The sequence below is a fragment of the Ursus americanus genome, chromosome 5, assembly GCF_024610735.1.
Source record: "Ursus americanus isolate L20-20 chromosome 5, mUrsAme1.1.p, whole genome shotgun sequence".
Classification (NCBI taxonomy): Eukaryota; Metazoa; Chordata; class Mammalia; order Carnivora; family Ursidae; genus Ursus; species Ursus americanus.
The window spans coordinates 24,628,074-24,644,778 of NC_142131.1; the positions used below are offsets into that span (position 1 = coordinate 24,628,074).

General features: G+C 37.9%; 2 protein-coding genes across 5 annotated transcripts in view; both read right to left on the reverse strand.

The window, feature by feature from the left end:
• The window catches only part of VCAN (versican), a 155,300-nt gene that overhangs the window by 121,464 nt on the left and 17,131 nt on the right, over nucleotides 1-16,705 (reverse strand). For all 4 annotated transcript variants that reach the window (XM_087862008.1, XM_045796330.2, XM_087862007.1 and 1 more), the window contains exon 2: nucleotides 14,804-14,853. In XM_087862008.1, coding sequence (XP_087718134.1) covers nucleotides 14,804-14,853 — 50 coding nt within the window. The remainder of the gene's footprint in view (nucleotides 1-14,803; nucleotides 14,854-16,705) is intronic.
• Nucleotides 14,831-16,705, reverse strand: part of XRCC4 (X-ray repair cross complementing 4) — a 270,649-nt gene continuing 268,774 nt past the window's right edge. The window contains exon 9 of the mRNA XM_087862012.1: nucleotides 14,831-14,853. The gene's annotated coding sequence lies outside the window, so the exon portion shown is untranslated. The remainder of the gene's footprint in view (nucleotides 14,854-16,705) is intronic.

Genomic DNA, 16,705 nt, shown 5'->3' on the forward strand with positions numbered 1-16,705 from the left:
ATTAATAGGACAGGAGAGGGAATGACATGAACAACTTCTAGGATATGTCATTCAAGGATGGCAATACGGTCCCTCTTCCCTTCTTCCTTCATCCTGCTGCCTATATTACTGATGTCCCAGTTCACTTTCTTGGATTATGTGTATAAAGACAACAGCCCAGGGATGGCAGAAGGGCAAGAGAGAAGGAGCCTGGGTCCCTGGCACTGTGAATTTGCCATACCAGTGTTGATGTGCTTACATGACATTAATCAGATAGTTCCAGAGAGAGAAATAAACTTACAGCTTGTCAAGTCACTCTAATTTTGAGCCTCTGTTAGGAAGATTAAACCTATATTGTAACTGATAGAGGTGAGCTACCATGTACAGTTGTGCAAGCATCTTTCCCACTGCACGGTGTACAGCCTCTGTCTGTACATGGCAGCCATGAATACAGTCCCATGTCTCAGATGAGGACAGAAAGTCTCAAGGAGGCTAAGCCCTACCTTTAGTAAATTCTAGATCCAAAGCCCTACAAGGATTATAGAACCTAAAAGGATAATATGCCAGTTTCACTATAAAATGAAATATAGTACTATATCAACCTTCTTAGGCAAAAGATAAAAATATGTTGAGTATCAGAATTCAATATTTATTTACTTATAAATGAAAGTAAGAAATTTAAACAAAAATAGAACTGGAGATGATTCTCCTGCTGAATGCTGTTCAACATGTTCGGAGGAACAGGATATCTCTTTAAATTCAATAGCCAAAGTGACAGGCTGTGCACAGGGCCAGTTATAATGCCTGTATGTGTGGGTCTATCATTTGCATGCATTAAGATGGAAATTGAGCATCCATATTTTACTTACATGTGCCAGTGAAGTGATTGCACTTCCCAAGATCCCTTTGTACACATAATTACTTGATTTGTGAACCAAATGTGTGGTTTAAGGATGGAAATAGGTACATAGTAACTCCATTTGGGAGGTCCAGTTTCGACATAAATGACTAGAGACTTTTTTAATGAAAGATTAGATATAGGATTCAAATTTAGTTTATTTAAAACATTTGATATTTGGGGATTCATTTATTTGAAGGGTTCTGCACTTAAAATTGCACTTTAATTCGGAGATATAGTAAGTGATGACTGAAATAATTTGTAATAAGAAAACAACCATAAAGTATCATTTTATCAGTAGGATATATCATATCAGCTCTGTAGCTTTCAGAAAAAGTGTCAACATTTTATATTTAAATGACTTGTAAAAATGTTCTACAATTATCTGCCAGTTGTTCTAAAACACACACGCCTAACACTAGCAATTGCAAAATTGAATTTTGCCTCCACACACCTAAGAGATACTTTTCTACAAACACCCTGGGATTTATAGTTTAATATTCACAAAAGTTTTCCGCTTTATTGAAAAGTCACTTCTTTCCCCCTTTTGTGCAAGTATGTTCTGTAGGAAACGGAACAGTCTTAAAAGCAAGCAATCTTTACTGAAGCAGAAGTTTTCCTACCCGTACCTAGTGCTATATTACTATAAACAAAACGTTATTGTATCTACTGCGTCCCAAGTTGTAATGAGTGCTTTTAACTACTCTGGTATTGCTTGAAAATCAGCTTTGTGTTTGCAAGTCTAAGAGATGGTCTCCAGTTCTCCCTGGGAGCTAGAAAGAAAGCAGGAGGACATGTGGCCTGAGGTGAAGGCCCCTGGCAATGCTGGGCTCACCTGGCTGCTGGTGGCTGGCATGGGACAGTACTGTTAGCCACCTTGAAATAATAATTTTAGAACAATTTTAACCTAAAATGCTGGGTAAAGTTACATTCAAAAAGTTTGCAGCCGGGGCGCCTGGGTGGCACAGCGGTTAAGCGTCTGCCTTCGGCTCAGGGCGTGATCTCGGCGTTATGGGATCGAGCCCCACATCAGGCTCCTCAATTATGAGCCTGCTTCTTCCTCTCCCACTCCCCCTGCTTGTGTTCCCTCTCTCGCTGGCTGTCTCTATCTCTGTTGAATAAATAAATAAAATCTTTAAAAAAAAAAAAGTTTGCAGCCAATAATAGTTTTTATTTCATTTTTTTATTTAAGAAAAATTTTTAAAGATTTTATTTATTTATTTTAGAAAGGGAGAGAGGGAGAGCGTAAGAGGGGGAGGGGCAGAGGCAGAGGGAGAGAGAGAATCTCAGAGTACATGAGGCTCGATCTTACAACCCCAAGATCATGACCTGAGCAAAAACCAAGAGTCTGACGTTTCACTGACGGAGCCACCCAGGCACCCCGCCAATAGTAGTTTTTAAATTGAATGGGACAATCACCATTAGGTTTTAAAAAGAATGTTGTCTAAAAAAAAAAAAATAAAATAAAATAAAAAGAATGTTGTCCTTGGTTAAAGTAAATGCACATGGCTGGCATTAATTCTAACTTCTATTTTGGTGACAAATCTAATCATCATACTATCTCCCTGTTACGGAAACCAAAATATTTTGTTTCCAGGGTAGTGTTTGTCCAAAAGATACTATAATCTCAGATGAACTCTAAATTTTTCTTATTCATTCTCCAAATACTATTATGATAATAATAAAAATAATGACAATAGTAAAAATAATAATTATAATAGCCACCAATCGTTGAGCACCTAATGTAGGCCAAGCATATCTTCACGATAATCTTGAAAAGTAGGTATTATTATTCTAGTTCTACAGAAGAGAAATGTGAAGTTCATAGGGAAGGACACTACTACCTCAAGCAGCCAAAATATGTCTGATCGCACAGCTACTTCCATGTACCGCATGCAGTCTAGGTCTCTATATAGTCATATTCCCGTGTTAGGCTGCAACTGAATTTCCAAAGAATATTGTAACTTGACCAGGGAGTTGCTACTGTTTAGATAGGGGCCCACTTATTATTACTATTTTCTTCTTCTTTACTAAACTGAAGCTGAACAGAACAAGGACTGCCCTGCTCCCACCCTCTTTAAAAATAAATAAATAAATAAATAAATAAATAAATAAATAAATACATACATACATACATACATACATACATACATACACGGGGGAGGGGGAAGTGTGTGGTAAAACTAGTTATCACATTTGAATGGCCTCAGACGGAGTTAAGCGCCCTGTAAATCCTTACCATCCCGGACATTCTGATAAACTCAGTTCTGGGGACATAATTATTTTTATTTTGATAATTTGTCTTCAACCTCTTTCCGTTTTACGCAAGAACACAGAAAAATTGGTGTTTTGTTCCATTGCTTTTATTCAATTAAATGCTTCCTTTTACCTTTTTTTTTTTTTTTCTACCATGCTTCAAAGTAACAACATGATAGCATCAGCCTTGGATATCAGCCCTCACAGATAGAAATGTTCTTGAAATAAGCTCAGTAGGACTTTTCGTAATACACTACCCATGCTCTCAGACTCTTATCAGTCTCTGAGGTAGTCATAATAAACACGAACTAAAACCTCAAAATCTTCAGGAAATTCTGGCCTTAAAAAAAAAAAAAACTGTCTTTGGTGATCTCTCCAAAGTTAATGTAATGTTTACAAATTGGGTCAATAATTTAAAAATAAAAACAGGAATCATTTAAGAAAATAAGAAATCTCATTTAAATGGCACTAAAAATTATAGACTTAAAATTTTCTAACAAAAGTAAGACAGTGATTTCATAAGAATAGGACTCTGTAAGGGGAAAATGAGCATTAAATGTTTTAGCATTTCAGTGCTCCATTTTCTTAAATAAAGAGAAATCAGGATTCAGGAAAAGAGTTTTAACGACATTTGCATGAAAGTGTAAAGTTTGTTAAGGAATGTTTAATAAACATCCGTTCATTTATTAAAATGGCTTTCAGGCGGTCTTGTTGCCATGTAAAGTTTAGCTTACCAGGAAAAGTTTAGTCCAGACTCAAAGTATTTTCATCTTACTGATATACCACTTAGAGATACCATGTACTTAGCAATCCTAGGTCACACGTTGTGACCTGACGTGTATATCACAGCAAACCTCCTCAAGTTCATCTATTTTTGTTACCTCTTGGCCACAAAGCACAACGTGTTTCAGTTTTAATTATTTCTGGAAATTACAATAGCCTAATGAACTCCTAATGAACACTTTGCACATTCTAGAAATTTCCAACTCAAATACTGATGATTTTCCTTATAACAAATCAATTTAAAGAGTTAATTTCTCTTGGCTTTTACCTTTGAAAGTAACTACTCTTTTATAACATCCTCTTGCCTTCAGATATATCATTTCAATGACTTATAAACTTCTTTCCCTGTCTCCCACCTTTGTTTATCTAGAAAAAACGGACTAAAAATTCAAGACCTGGATTAAATGTATAGTAGTAGAAGCTTTTCTGAAGTGACTCTCCTGCTTATACCCCAACCCCTGCTCCTGCTGCCTCTCAGAATAGCTACTGTAAATTGCAAGCCCTTTCATTATTACATGTATCCCACTATTGTTACAATTCAGGGATTACATGAGACTTCAGAAGCAACGGCCATGTTTTGTTTTGTTTTGTTTGTACTGGTATCCCAAATTTCTGGAACAGTGCATAACACGTAGGTAACCTAAAAAATTATTAGGTGAAAAATGAATGATGAGAAAGAACACATCTAGTTTCTATTGCAGATTTTTCAGGAATTTTAGATTTCAGATATTTCAGGAAACTTTTGTTTCCTCCTCAATTCTCCAAATGAAGTAAAATCACTAGTGCACCTGTTTGGTCATCATTGAAGAATTATTCATGGACATATGAGAGTTGAAATAGTAAGAGACTGCCGGTGCCTGAAGCGTGGCTTCACCATTTTACTAGTCAAATAAACTTGGAAAAGTAACTTCATTCTACTCTCTCAGCAAAAAAAAAAAAAAAAAAAAGAGTCCTTGGTCTACTCATGTGTAAAACAGGGATTGTAACGCTACTTACAGCTCATAGGGTTCTTGTGAGGATTGAAGGATGTAATGTCCCAGGCTTGGCGTCATGCATCAGCTTTTATCAATGACAAATTATCAGGCTAGCATCTCATAACCTACTTTCTTTTTAAAAAGCTGAAAAAAACCCCTCACTTTGTGGTGGCTTCTCCTTCTGCTCTACTTCCCCTCCCCCTCCTCTAACAGCTTTAATGAGATATGAGTGACAAACAATGTGTCCGGGGTTGCAAGATGAAAAAAGTTCTGGTGATAGTTGCACCAGACAACATGAATGTACTTAATGTCACTGAACTGTACAGTTAAAAATGATCAAAATGGTAAATTTTCTGTTATGTATTTTTTACCACAATTTTAAACATTCAAAATGTACTTTTCAATGGCATACAATAAACTTCAGATATTAAAAGTGTGCAATATTTTTGACAACTTTTGACATATGTACACACCTGTGACACCATCATCACAGTAAAGCAATGAACATATTTATCATCTCCAAAATATCCATCGTGTCACTATGTAATCCTGCCCTTCCTCCACCTCTGCCCTCACTCCTAGCCAGCCGCTGATATTCTTTCTGTCACTATAGATTAATATATGTTTTCTAGAATTTTATATCAGTGGAATAAGTATGTATTCTATTTAGTCTGGCTTCTTTCTTTGAGATTTACCCATGCTCTCGTAAGTATCAACAGATGATTCCTCTTTACTGTTGGGTAGTATACTATTGTATGCATTTCACCAATGTGTTTATTCCTTTATCAATTGACGGACGTTTCCAGTTTTTTAGCCATTGTAAATAAAGATACTATGAAGAGTCACACACAAATCTAAGGACATATGCTTTCATTCTATTGAGTAAAAAACTAGGAGTGGCATGGTTGGATCTCACGGTATGTATCTGTTTAACTTTCTAAAGAAACTGCTAACTTGTTGTCCAAAGTCACTGAGCCCTGTATCTGACCACCAGCAGTGCCTGAGAGTTTCAGTTCCTCCATGGCTTGGACACATGGCACAGTGGCCTGGAAACTCTCTTGGAAGTAAAGTGGGACAATGGTGGAGCTCACCTTGTTCATTTACTGTGAAAATCTCTTGTATTTTCTTGCCTGACTTCCAGTTACTTGAAAGCCACTGTTTAATACCTTTTGTCCAATTTTCCAGCTATTTCTGGGAAGAGGATAGATCTAGGCCCTTTTATTTTACCTTGGTCACAAGTGTAACTCTTGCATGCCTTCATTCTTATGATGTGAACAGTCCGATTTACCAAGTAAACTATGAAAGATGTGATCACTAAATGAAACTGAAGCCATTACCTCATGCTTTCTAATCTTCCAGTTTACAATGGATGTCAAATAATTAGTCTTTTTATTTATATCGTGTTATATTTGGATGTTGGATCTTCATTATAAAGTAGGTTGAACATAAGAAAATGTAATTTCTCACCTATTTATCTGGGAAGAAGAGAAAGCAAAAGGGATATAACTGGCCAGTTAGTTGATTTTATACTATTCACACATTTGGATCAGAGAAGACAGTGCAGTGTGGAGCTGCTCAGCTCTGCACCCGATCAGTTCTAAGAACTTAATAAATGAAGGAGGTTGTTGATTTGGTTTGGGTAGCTCAGAAACACAATTACACATCATCTGAGCTGCAAGAGATACTTCTAATGAATTTTCACTTATCCTATTTTACCTCTCCTGTGGTTTATCAAGCAACTCTCACTAAACAGGGTTTGTAAAGAACCCCCTTGCCTTAGGTGCTCTGGGAGCTGACGAACACATACCACGTTACGCTTTGCATCTTTTCTGGTGTCAACAGAGTGCTTCATCTGTTAAAAGAATATTTTCTGGCTTTGGGGAGTGAGTGTGAGCTAAATGCAGCCCTCCAACATCCCAAGAGGAAGGACAGCCCCTGAGACATTGTGATCTGAGCCACTGGCTAAAATTTTATGGGAAGTCACAGAGAGGAGAGGTCATGGGCTTCTGGATGTGAGTGTCCTAATTAGTACACAGTTTCGGATCTGGTCCCCTCCTGTCGTCCTTCCATCTTTGCTTTGTTTCAGATGAAAGCCAATTTAGATGAGAAAACTATTCTAGACTCTTAGGTGAAACAGCTGACATGCACACATGAGGTGGGAGGGGTGGAAAGTGACAAACCTTCAGGAGAAGGGAAGTGTTCCCAGGAGGTTGAGCAATCTCTGGGGGAGCCTCTCACAGATGGTGAGTGTCCTGAGGCAAAGAGGAGGTCCTAACTACGAGGTGTTCATTTGTAATAAAGCCCTCCAACGCAGGCACAGACTGGGGATGGGACTGCGGAAGTGAAATACCCTCACTACATATAAAAAGCCCACAAATAAATGCACCCACTTTTCAAGAGCTTCAAACACTAACTTTTTTGGTGCCAGAGGCCCTGAAGTGAGGCAAAACAAAAAACAAGAGTAAAGGGTGAGAAAGAACAGGAAGCTTAAGTGGTGTAGGCTGAAGTCTTTAAAAATGACAAAGTCAATGTTCTACCATAATTACTGGAAAAATTTTTCCCCCCAACTTTTCGATTGTGGCAAAATCACATAACAGAAAGCATACTGTTCTGAATAACCATTTTTAAGTGCCTAGTTCAGTGATATTTAGTATACTTGAGACTGTTGTGCAACCGTCAGCAACACCCATCTCTAGAGATGTTTTCATGTTGCAAAATTGAAATTCAATGCCCATTAAACACTAACTTCTCATGCCCCTCATGTCCCCCCAGCCCCTGGCAACCACCACTTTACCTTCTGTCTCTATGGTTTTGACTATTCCATGTACCTCCTCACAGAGTGAAATGTCTGTCTTTATGTCAGTACCACTCTGTTTTGATTCCTGTATCTTTGTGGCAAGCTTTGAAATCAGGAAGTATGAGTCCTCAAATTTGTTCTTCTCTTTCAGGATTTTTTGGCTATTCTAGGTCCCTTGAGATTTTTCTATTTCTGCAAAAAATGTCATTGAGATTTTGAGAGAAATTGCATTAAATCTATAGGTCACTTTGGGTAGCATGACCATCGTAACAATATTAAGTCTTCTATGTCTTCTTTAATTTATTTCAGTAATGTTTTGTAATTTTCATCATACAAGTTCTACACCTCCATGGCTAAATTAATTTCTAAGTATTTTATTCTTTTTAATGTTACTATAAATCGAATTGTTTTCTTAACTTTGAAACTCCTAAATTGAGGTTCCAGTTTAATGAGAAAACAACAGAGCAACATAGTTATATACAAAATTTAACTGTATGTGGGTATTGTAATGTTTCTTTAAGACTTGGTAATGTATGTCAGAGAATATGACATTCTTAATTCTAAAATTCTTAATTCTAAATTTTCATTCTTAATTCTAAAATTAAAAAAAAAATGAACACAACTCCACGACAGACATTATATAAATGGTAGACACTGATAAAGTATGTAATAACAATATGAACGAACAACTTTAAATGGTTCTGTATTTTGTTAATCACAGTTAATCACACATATATATATATATATATACAAGTCCTATTAACCAGTGAGATTAGATGAGCCTATGGTTACCCTCAAATAGCTCTGTAATGCACAAATGGGCTACAGTTATTTTACATGGTATCTGAGAAGTCAGAAAACATAAGAGAGATTTTTGTTAAATAGTCAATATTTACCTTTCAAATGGTATGCATACTATTTTTTCTTCCACCTTTAGACAACTTTCCAAGTGCAGCATCTCTAAATTTAAACAACAGGTCCCAATTGCTAATCTGTAAAAGGAACTCTCTGTACACTATTCTTTCTGCATCTCCAGACTCAAGGACATTAAAAGATCTGAAAATCCATCCGCTAAATGCACATATATACACGCAACACCTACATACAATAGCCCCACCCAAGAAGGTTTATCTCAACTAACCTAGCATTTCCCGAGCTTAACATCTTGATGGTGAGCTCCGTGAGGGCAAAGACAGCGTATCTCTGGCACCTATCAAAGTACCCAGCACAGAGAGATGTCAATCAGCATCAGGTAAACGAATGAATGAATGAATGAATGAATGAATGAAGTTTGGGAAACCAACAACTAAATCTGTTTGGTGCTTCCCAGAGGCCACGTACATAAAAACGTAATTCCAAAATAAAATCGGTTTTGATGCCTGAAACAAACCAGTAACACTATAACTATCTTTTGCAGCCTTTAAAGTCTCGTGTAAGTCTCACTACTCGTATGACTCTTTCACTCTAGATGTCATCAATCTTCTCTGAAATGTTATAGCACTTTTAGTCTTTACCATATAATTTGTACATTATCTTACAGAACTCACTACAGCATGTTTGATTTATGACTATTTGACTTCTGGCTATGCACGTTTCTGGTGCTCTGTAAATTATAACTATCATATGATAACAAGCAGGCAGCACACCAATAAGCCTCTTGTTTTTAATAATTATTGTACGGTTAATAACTGTATGGCCCTTTATATCTATAAGGTTCATTTAAAACTATTATCTCATTTGATTTCACAATAATGGTGCAGCGGATATTGGTGCAATTATTCCCATTTTGTGGATGGTGCAAGTAAGAACCAAAGAAGTAATGTTTCAATGATTAGATATTTGTTAAATTATAGACTAAACCCAGCATTTATGACATCCAAAGCCCATTAACTTATTGCCCGGTCTGTTTTCTGACTTGATCAAACTAAGCCTTGTTCTGACATTCAGAACACATCCAGTTCTCCAGTCATTCTACCCTGCACAACTTTTATCCCAGACACTAGTTTCTAGACAGTTAGTGATTCAAGAGGCTGAAAGGAGAGAAAAAGTAAGAAAGAAAGAAAGAAAGGAAAGAAAGAAAGAAAGAAAGAAAGAAAGAAAGAAAGAAAGAAAGAAAAAGGAAATAGAGAGAAGTCCAAGGGAAGTAAAGAAAGGAAAAGATACTAAGAAGTAGAGACCCAGACTGGAGGACTCTAGGCCTATCTGGCTAGCAGATGTGTTTTGTTTGGCCACCGCAGAGCGTTTTTGAAAAGAGTGAATTCATTGCCAACTTTTAAAATGGCAAGTGTTCTCATCTATATTTCTGGCTTCTCTTGAAAATATGAGATGAATGGCAAATTAAGCTCAAATTTCTGCATGGTGACAATTTGCTCCAGCTGAGTAGTGGCTGCTCCCTTAAGACAGAGTGTGTCCCCTCCCGTGTGCCCCAGTCCCAACACTTTCTCTTATGCAACTCCAGGTAGCATCGCTCTTGCAGCCTCTCGAAGGATTTGCAGCTATTTCTCCTGCATTAAGAAATCTGATGGGCCTCATTTTATGGCTGTCTCTGGCTTCCTATAGATATCGCCATCTTGAATGGGTTTTTTTTTAACTATTAATAATCAGAGGGCTACCTGAAGTTGAACTCTTTTTTAGCTGAATACATTCATTCATCGAACAAATATTTATGGAGTGCCTGCTACGTACCTGGCATTGTTTAGGAATCAATCTCATTAATTCAAAGTTATATCTTAGTTTTCCTCTAAGATGATTAACAGTTACAAACAATTACTATCTGCGAAAGAGTCAGTCTTATGTCTAAGATACAAACACTCTTAATTATGCATATTCAGGATCAAATTCCAGCAATGATTTGGTTATAAAATCCAAGCAGAGCTTTAAGGATTCCCAAAGGATGAAATAACACTGTAACAGATCAAGATGCAGCGAGGGTTGGTTTGGATATTCTAAAGATTTATGATTTTGTTTCTTCAACTGCGTTACATAGAAAAACATACAAGTTTTTAATTGGGTTTGCCTCAAGAAGCCAGACAGGCTTTGGTTTGTAGATAACAGATGAACCAAAGCTTATTCCTTAATTCCTTTATGTGTTACCCAGAACTCTGAATACATGAAAAGGTGAGCGGAAAGCAAATACACACGGATAAGCTTCTCTAAATCTTATTTTCATCCCCAGACATCTCTTTAAAGCTGCTATCCCATTCCCTGTAGAAACTCTACTGAATTTCATTAATCCTATATGGCTATGCCTTTAATTTCTGATTCATTTCAGTAAAGGAAAGGCAGGAAATTATGGTAAGTAAAAAGAGACCATCAAAAAGAGGTTTTATGTGATTTATTACCATGTGTATTAGTATCCCGTGGCTGCCATAACAAATTAGTAAAACGTAGTGGTTTAAAACAACAGAAATTTATTTTCTCACAGTTATAGATCAGAAGTCTAACCCTAGAAGTCAAGGTGTTGGCAGGGCCACTTTCCCTCTGAAAGCCTTAGGGGAGAACATGCCTTGCCTTTCCCAATTTCTTGTGGTTTGAGGGGGTCCCTTGGTTTGTGGCTGCAAAGTTAAAATACCTGCTTCTGTATTCATATGACCTTTCCCTCCGTGTCTGTGTCTCCTCTTCTCTTATAAGGATACTTGTCATAGGATTATCAGGGTAAACCAGGATAATCTCAATTTAAAATCCTTAACTTAATTACAGGTGCAAAGACCCTTTTTTCTAAATAAGGTCACATTCACAGGTTCCAAGGGTTAAGATACCGACATATTTTTGTTGTTGTCGTTAGTCCACCATATTGACCGACTAGACTGTTTCACTGTTTGAGCTCTTGATACACCTTTCAGAAACATTTATACCATACAGAAGTACTATTTATACTTAATTCAAAGGGATGCTCATGATTAATTCTATAAAGGGTTTAGTATCAAGTCCTCAGTCAACAACACAAGCTTTAATTCTGCCATTATTTCTATACAAAAATTAGATGTGATTTATGGCATGCCTGCTTATCTGTTTTCTGTAAATATTTAAATGAAAGTTTTGCCAAACAATGTAAGCTCCGAGAATCCAAGAACTGTGCCTTATATTTATTTGTTTTCTACTCAACACTGAAGACAGTCCGTGTACATTGATAGATACTTATTGATGCTTATTGATGAGCCCACTCATCTCAAACTACTTTGTCTGCAGTCTCTGTAGAGATTTTGCTAAGGGTATGAATGTATGGGAGGAACAAGGGCAGCTTTTGTCTGACAGTGTATTTTCCTTCAGGGGTGGGGGGAAGCATGACCAAGGTTAGCTCAAGGCATATAATTTCTTCTTTTCTCCCCCTCAATGAGTCCTTCCTCTTTGGCTCTTTGGATTGATGTAAAACCGGCTTCAGGAAGGTACAGGTAAGAAGAGTAAGCCTATAAAGTCTGTTCGAGAGCAGCGATACAAGAATATGGCTTAGAAATCTTGACAGAATCCTTTGAGTGATTTAGTCAGGACTGAGGCTCTACAGAATTGCCACTGGGAGATACGTCGATAGAACTCAGGGAGGGTGTATGAATACCTTAGTTGGAACTGTTCTGAATGACTTTCTTGGAAGGAAGGGAAGAAAGAAGGCAGGAGGGAGGGTCAGAGAGAACTTGTGTGAATAGATATTAGGATCAACAGAAGAGTTATTTTTAGGTCCAGAGCATTTCAAAAGTTTTTTGAGACATAGTAAGAGATGTCAGAGAAAGAGAAATTAAACAAAAGTCTGTAGAGAAGTGAAGAAATTTTGCACTGGGTTGGTGGAGTAGGAAACAGAAATTAAAATATCAGAATGCCATGAGCTGGCTAGAGGCACTTAGTAGCAGAGAAATACTAATGAACAAGGAAAAATAAATGCTTGTAGAGAAGGCTGGAGGAATACAGAGCCTCAGTGCTGCAATTACAGCATGAATAGCTGGCCCATCTGGGGTTGCTGGAAGGAATCATTAGTGCTGATTAAATGAATGAGCTCTTGCGCTAAAATAATCGAGTATCGTAGAGGCATCAGAAGCTGGGCTAAAAACTTGTAGCAATCCTCCTGGTAGTTCATGAATTACCAAGAACACCTTCTCCTAAGCCTCTCTGAACCTCCACTGATAGACCTTATGGACACTTTTTCTAAGGTGGAGAAAGAAAACCTAGTATAATGATATCCTTTTGTTCATTTTAAGTAGAGGTCACTTAGGTTTCCTTAAGCTCAATGAAAACATTATCCAGGCGAAGATTCCACTTCACACTGAAGTAACTACTAATCCAAAGCCTTAGATTAGCCTCTAAATGGTTTTCCTTTAAATAAGGAAAACTGTAAAACTCTGAACATTTGGTGAGGAACTGGATGAAAGGCTGGGCTCTCTAGACAGTTCTGCTTGGGAGACATGTGACCTCTACTATCCCTTTTCTGTCTGTCTAGCCGAGGCGTCTGAATGCTCAAGGACTGTTTTCAAACCAGATTGATAAGAGACTAAAAAGACCCAGTCTAAGTTTGCTGGACCATATCTTTTTTTTCCTTAAAATGCCTATCACACTGTGAATGTGAAACACAAATAGGTAAAAAGAAATCAAACGTGGTCAAAATAAATATATCTTCTCTTGCCAAAATGAATATTTCTGTGATTTTTTTTAGAGGCGGAAGCAATGACAAGTTTGAGATGTGTGTCAGGGGGAGGAAGGAGAAACTATGGGTTGGACCCAAAGCTCCCTCTTGTTCTGGAGAGGAGGCCACTGCCTAGGGACGTGTCCACTAGGTGGCGATTCATCTCTTACATTCATCCTACAATTGAAGGCCCAATCTGCTAAGCATTGTAATGGGCATGAGAAAGGAAAACATGGATCACTTGGGTTAAAAATTGCTTTTCTCTGAAAATCGCTTTTGAATAATCCAGATATCCCTTTTAGGGTGAAAAGTGAGTCATTTTGGAAGATCTCCTAATCAAGGTTCTGAGCATTAAGCAGAGTTGAAGAACTTTGAAGCTGAAAGCAATCTTAGAAACCATTCTAATGATCATCCGATCATCCTTGTTTTGCAAATGAAGACACTGAGAACCAAAAATATCAAATCACTTGCCTAAGATTTTAGTATTAGACAGTGAGGGAGCTAGAATTAGATTCTATAACACTTTAGTCATCCTGGTCCAGGTTAAAAGATTTTGTCGATAAATGTGCTTAAATTCTAGGCACAGTCCTAGGTTCTGGGGATGCAGAAGTATCACCTGTCTTGAATCAGCCCTTATAGTATGATTGGAGAAACAAATAATTGAATAGGCAACAGCAATGCAGAGTGCATTAAACAGGGACCGGTGATGATGTCTGTCTGTTGCCCAGAGCAGAACGTGTCACATGACAAAGCAGGCGCAAGCCCTCAGAACAGTGAGGCGAGGCTGAGTGTTTGGGAGAGGAGGCGAGCTCAGAAGCTGGCTAGGGACTTCTGACAAAGGCAAAGGCTGGATATCCTAAGCCAGCGGTTCGGTTAGAAATAGGACACATCATGTCAGAGGCTAACAGTAGGCAGTGCAGCAGCCCCTCGCTCCAGGACCCGCACTGGAGTCAGACTGCCTCACAGATCACAAGACCGGGCAAGTGGTAGAGACCAGAACACGGGCAGGACGCAATCACTCGGGGAGCCAGAGGGCCAGGCAAGGTGGTGAGGAAAACACCTGGACAAGGGAGCTGAGCAGCAGTTGATCAGACAACAGAGTAAGGACACAAGAATCTGGCGTGCAAGTCGATTCTGTCCTAGTCAAGAAGCTTCTAATACACGTTGTGCTGGGACAAGAAATCGTTCCAAGACCTGAGCAGCTCAGAAGATGCTGGCAAGCACACCCAAGTAGAACCCCATTCATTCTTTCTGTTTCTCTCGATAAAGCGACACAGAGAGAGACTGATTTACTCACCTGGCAACTGCATCTGGCCGTGGCATTATTCCCATCAAAAGTTTAAACCCGCATGCAAAATCTCACAAACCCGTGCTCATCTCAAAACATACGCACGAAGATTGGTGAAAGGGGGAGGGGGGGTATCGTAAATAGGCGGGACATGGCTCCTTTTGAAAAGAAACTGTCTTGGAATCCGTTTCCGAAGAACGTCTAGCTCTGCAAGACTTACCACATACATGCTGCCAGAAGCAGTTTCCAACTGAGAAGAAGCCTTGGGTCCTGGGAAAGACAGAAGCAAAAACACAGAGTAAATTGTGTGTGAGGAAGACAAGTTCTTCCTTTATCCTAAAAAATGAGTGCCAAATCAGGCCGACAGCAATCCACTCCTACACAAATTGTGCCTGTAGATCTTACAATATGTGCCTGTTTTCTCCTCCCGGGAACTAGCTTTTCAGACCACTGAGAAAAGCCCACAGGTGAGTCTCAGATCTGAACAGTGTCACAATCACGAAGCGAGGCACCACTAGGACAAAGCTGAGTTTTCTGGTGGATGCTGACTGTATTCATTATCTCTAACTCCTGTCTTGAAATGTTTCACTTAAACCAAACATAAATCTTGGCTTGCTGTTGGTTTGAATTTACCAGGACTGTTCAAATGTGTCTGGAATATGCCATTTACACAGGATATTAATTTTTGAAGATACGATTTACAGTGTTTTTATCCTTCAAAAACACTATGGGGTTATTTTAATGAACAACTCGATATGGCACGGGCCTTGGGGAGGGCTTGTGGGTTGCTGACATTGTTCTATTTCTGGACCTATATATGATAGTTCTATGATATTTTGTTTTATAATCATTCATTGGGTTTATGTTTTATATTTTTCTTCATTGCGTTTCACAGTACAAAAAAAAGTTTAACAAATCTTATGGTCTGTGTTTTTGAATCTGTGAGGCCCTTCAAGAAACTCAGTAAAGTGCTAGCAAATTCAATAGCGATATTCTGTGAAATCCACTGACAATGAAAAACCAGTTTCCAACTACATAATAGTTTCTTTCATAGCTGCACTTTAAAAGTAAAGTATTTTAACGTATATTTCCACTGTCTCTTTAATGACTTGAAAACACTTCACAAACATCTTTTTGCTTTTCCTAGACTCCTGATACCCAGGTGAGGGGATGTTGGCCCACTTAACCATATCATATAAATTAAGAAAATGGGAATTCTGAAAGCAATTTTTTCATGTTTAAACTCTATCCTTTGAACTCTCACTTCTTAGTTTTGGACTTTCTGAGGAATGTGTTCCTGGCACAGTACTATCTGCCATTCATTCACCTCAGAAAAGGTAGTTGATTTCTCCAAAAGCATTTATCCTTCTGTTCTTACTCCAGGTGTGTTAGTGACAGACCGTGAGACTCGGGGGCTCCAGATTAATGTTTACTACACCAGATCTGAGTTTTTAATCCTTTCCTGAATGTTCTGCTAGTTTAAACTGGTTTTCCTGTCTCCCTTTGTTAGACTGTGTATATATCTCCTTGATATAATACTAGAAACAATCCACGTGAGTCTTATACTGCCAAGTTTAGATCCAATCAAAATTTGTGGTTTCTGTTTCAAACCAACCTTGAACCTTTGGTGTTTGGGACTGTTTAATTTTGGCACAGGTTTGCTTCCTGTTTCCAAGAATGACCTATTATTAGGCTCAAAGCCTTCTTGCCTATCTAATAAGTTCTTAGAAAGCAAATTATCATTGAGTGAGTGAATTTAGTAAGTTAAACATTCATGATAATGAAATAAAACCTGGAAGAATCTAGTAAGGAACACAAAGATGTACTTGATACAAAATAATTTGTATTTGACAAAGGTCTAAAACATCCAAAGCTAGCTTATAATTTTATACATTTAAAATACTAAAAAAAAAAAAAAAAAAACAACAACAACAAAAAAAAAAACTAGTCCTTGAAATTGACCTCAAAGGGTTTTACTGTCAGAGAAATTCTGAAATAATTTTACTTAGTTTATTGAAACTAAAACCAAACAGGCTGGGTTAGAAATCAGGATGCACAGATGAAATTTTTCTCTGCCAATTACTAACTACTACATACAAGTTTTTAACCTTTGCTACTAATT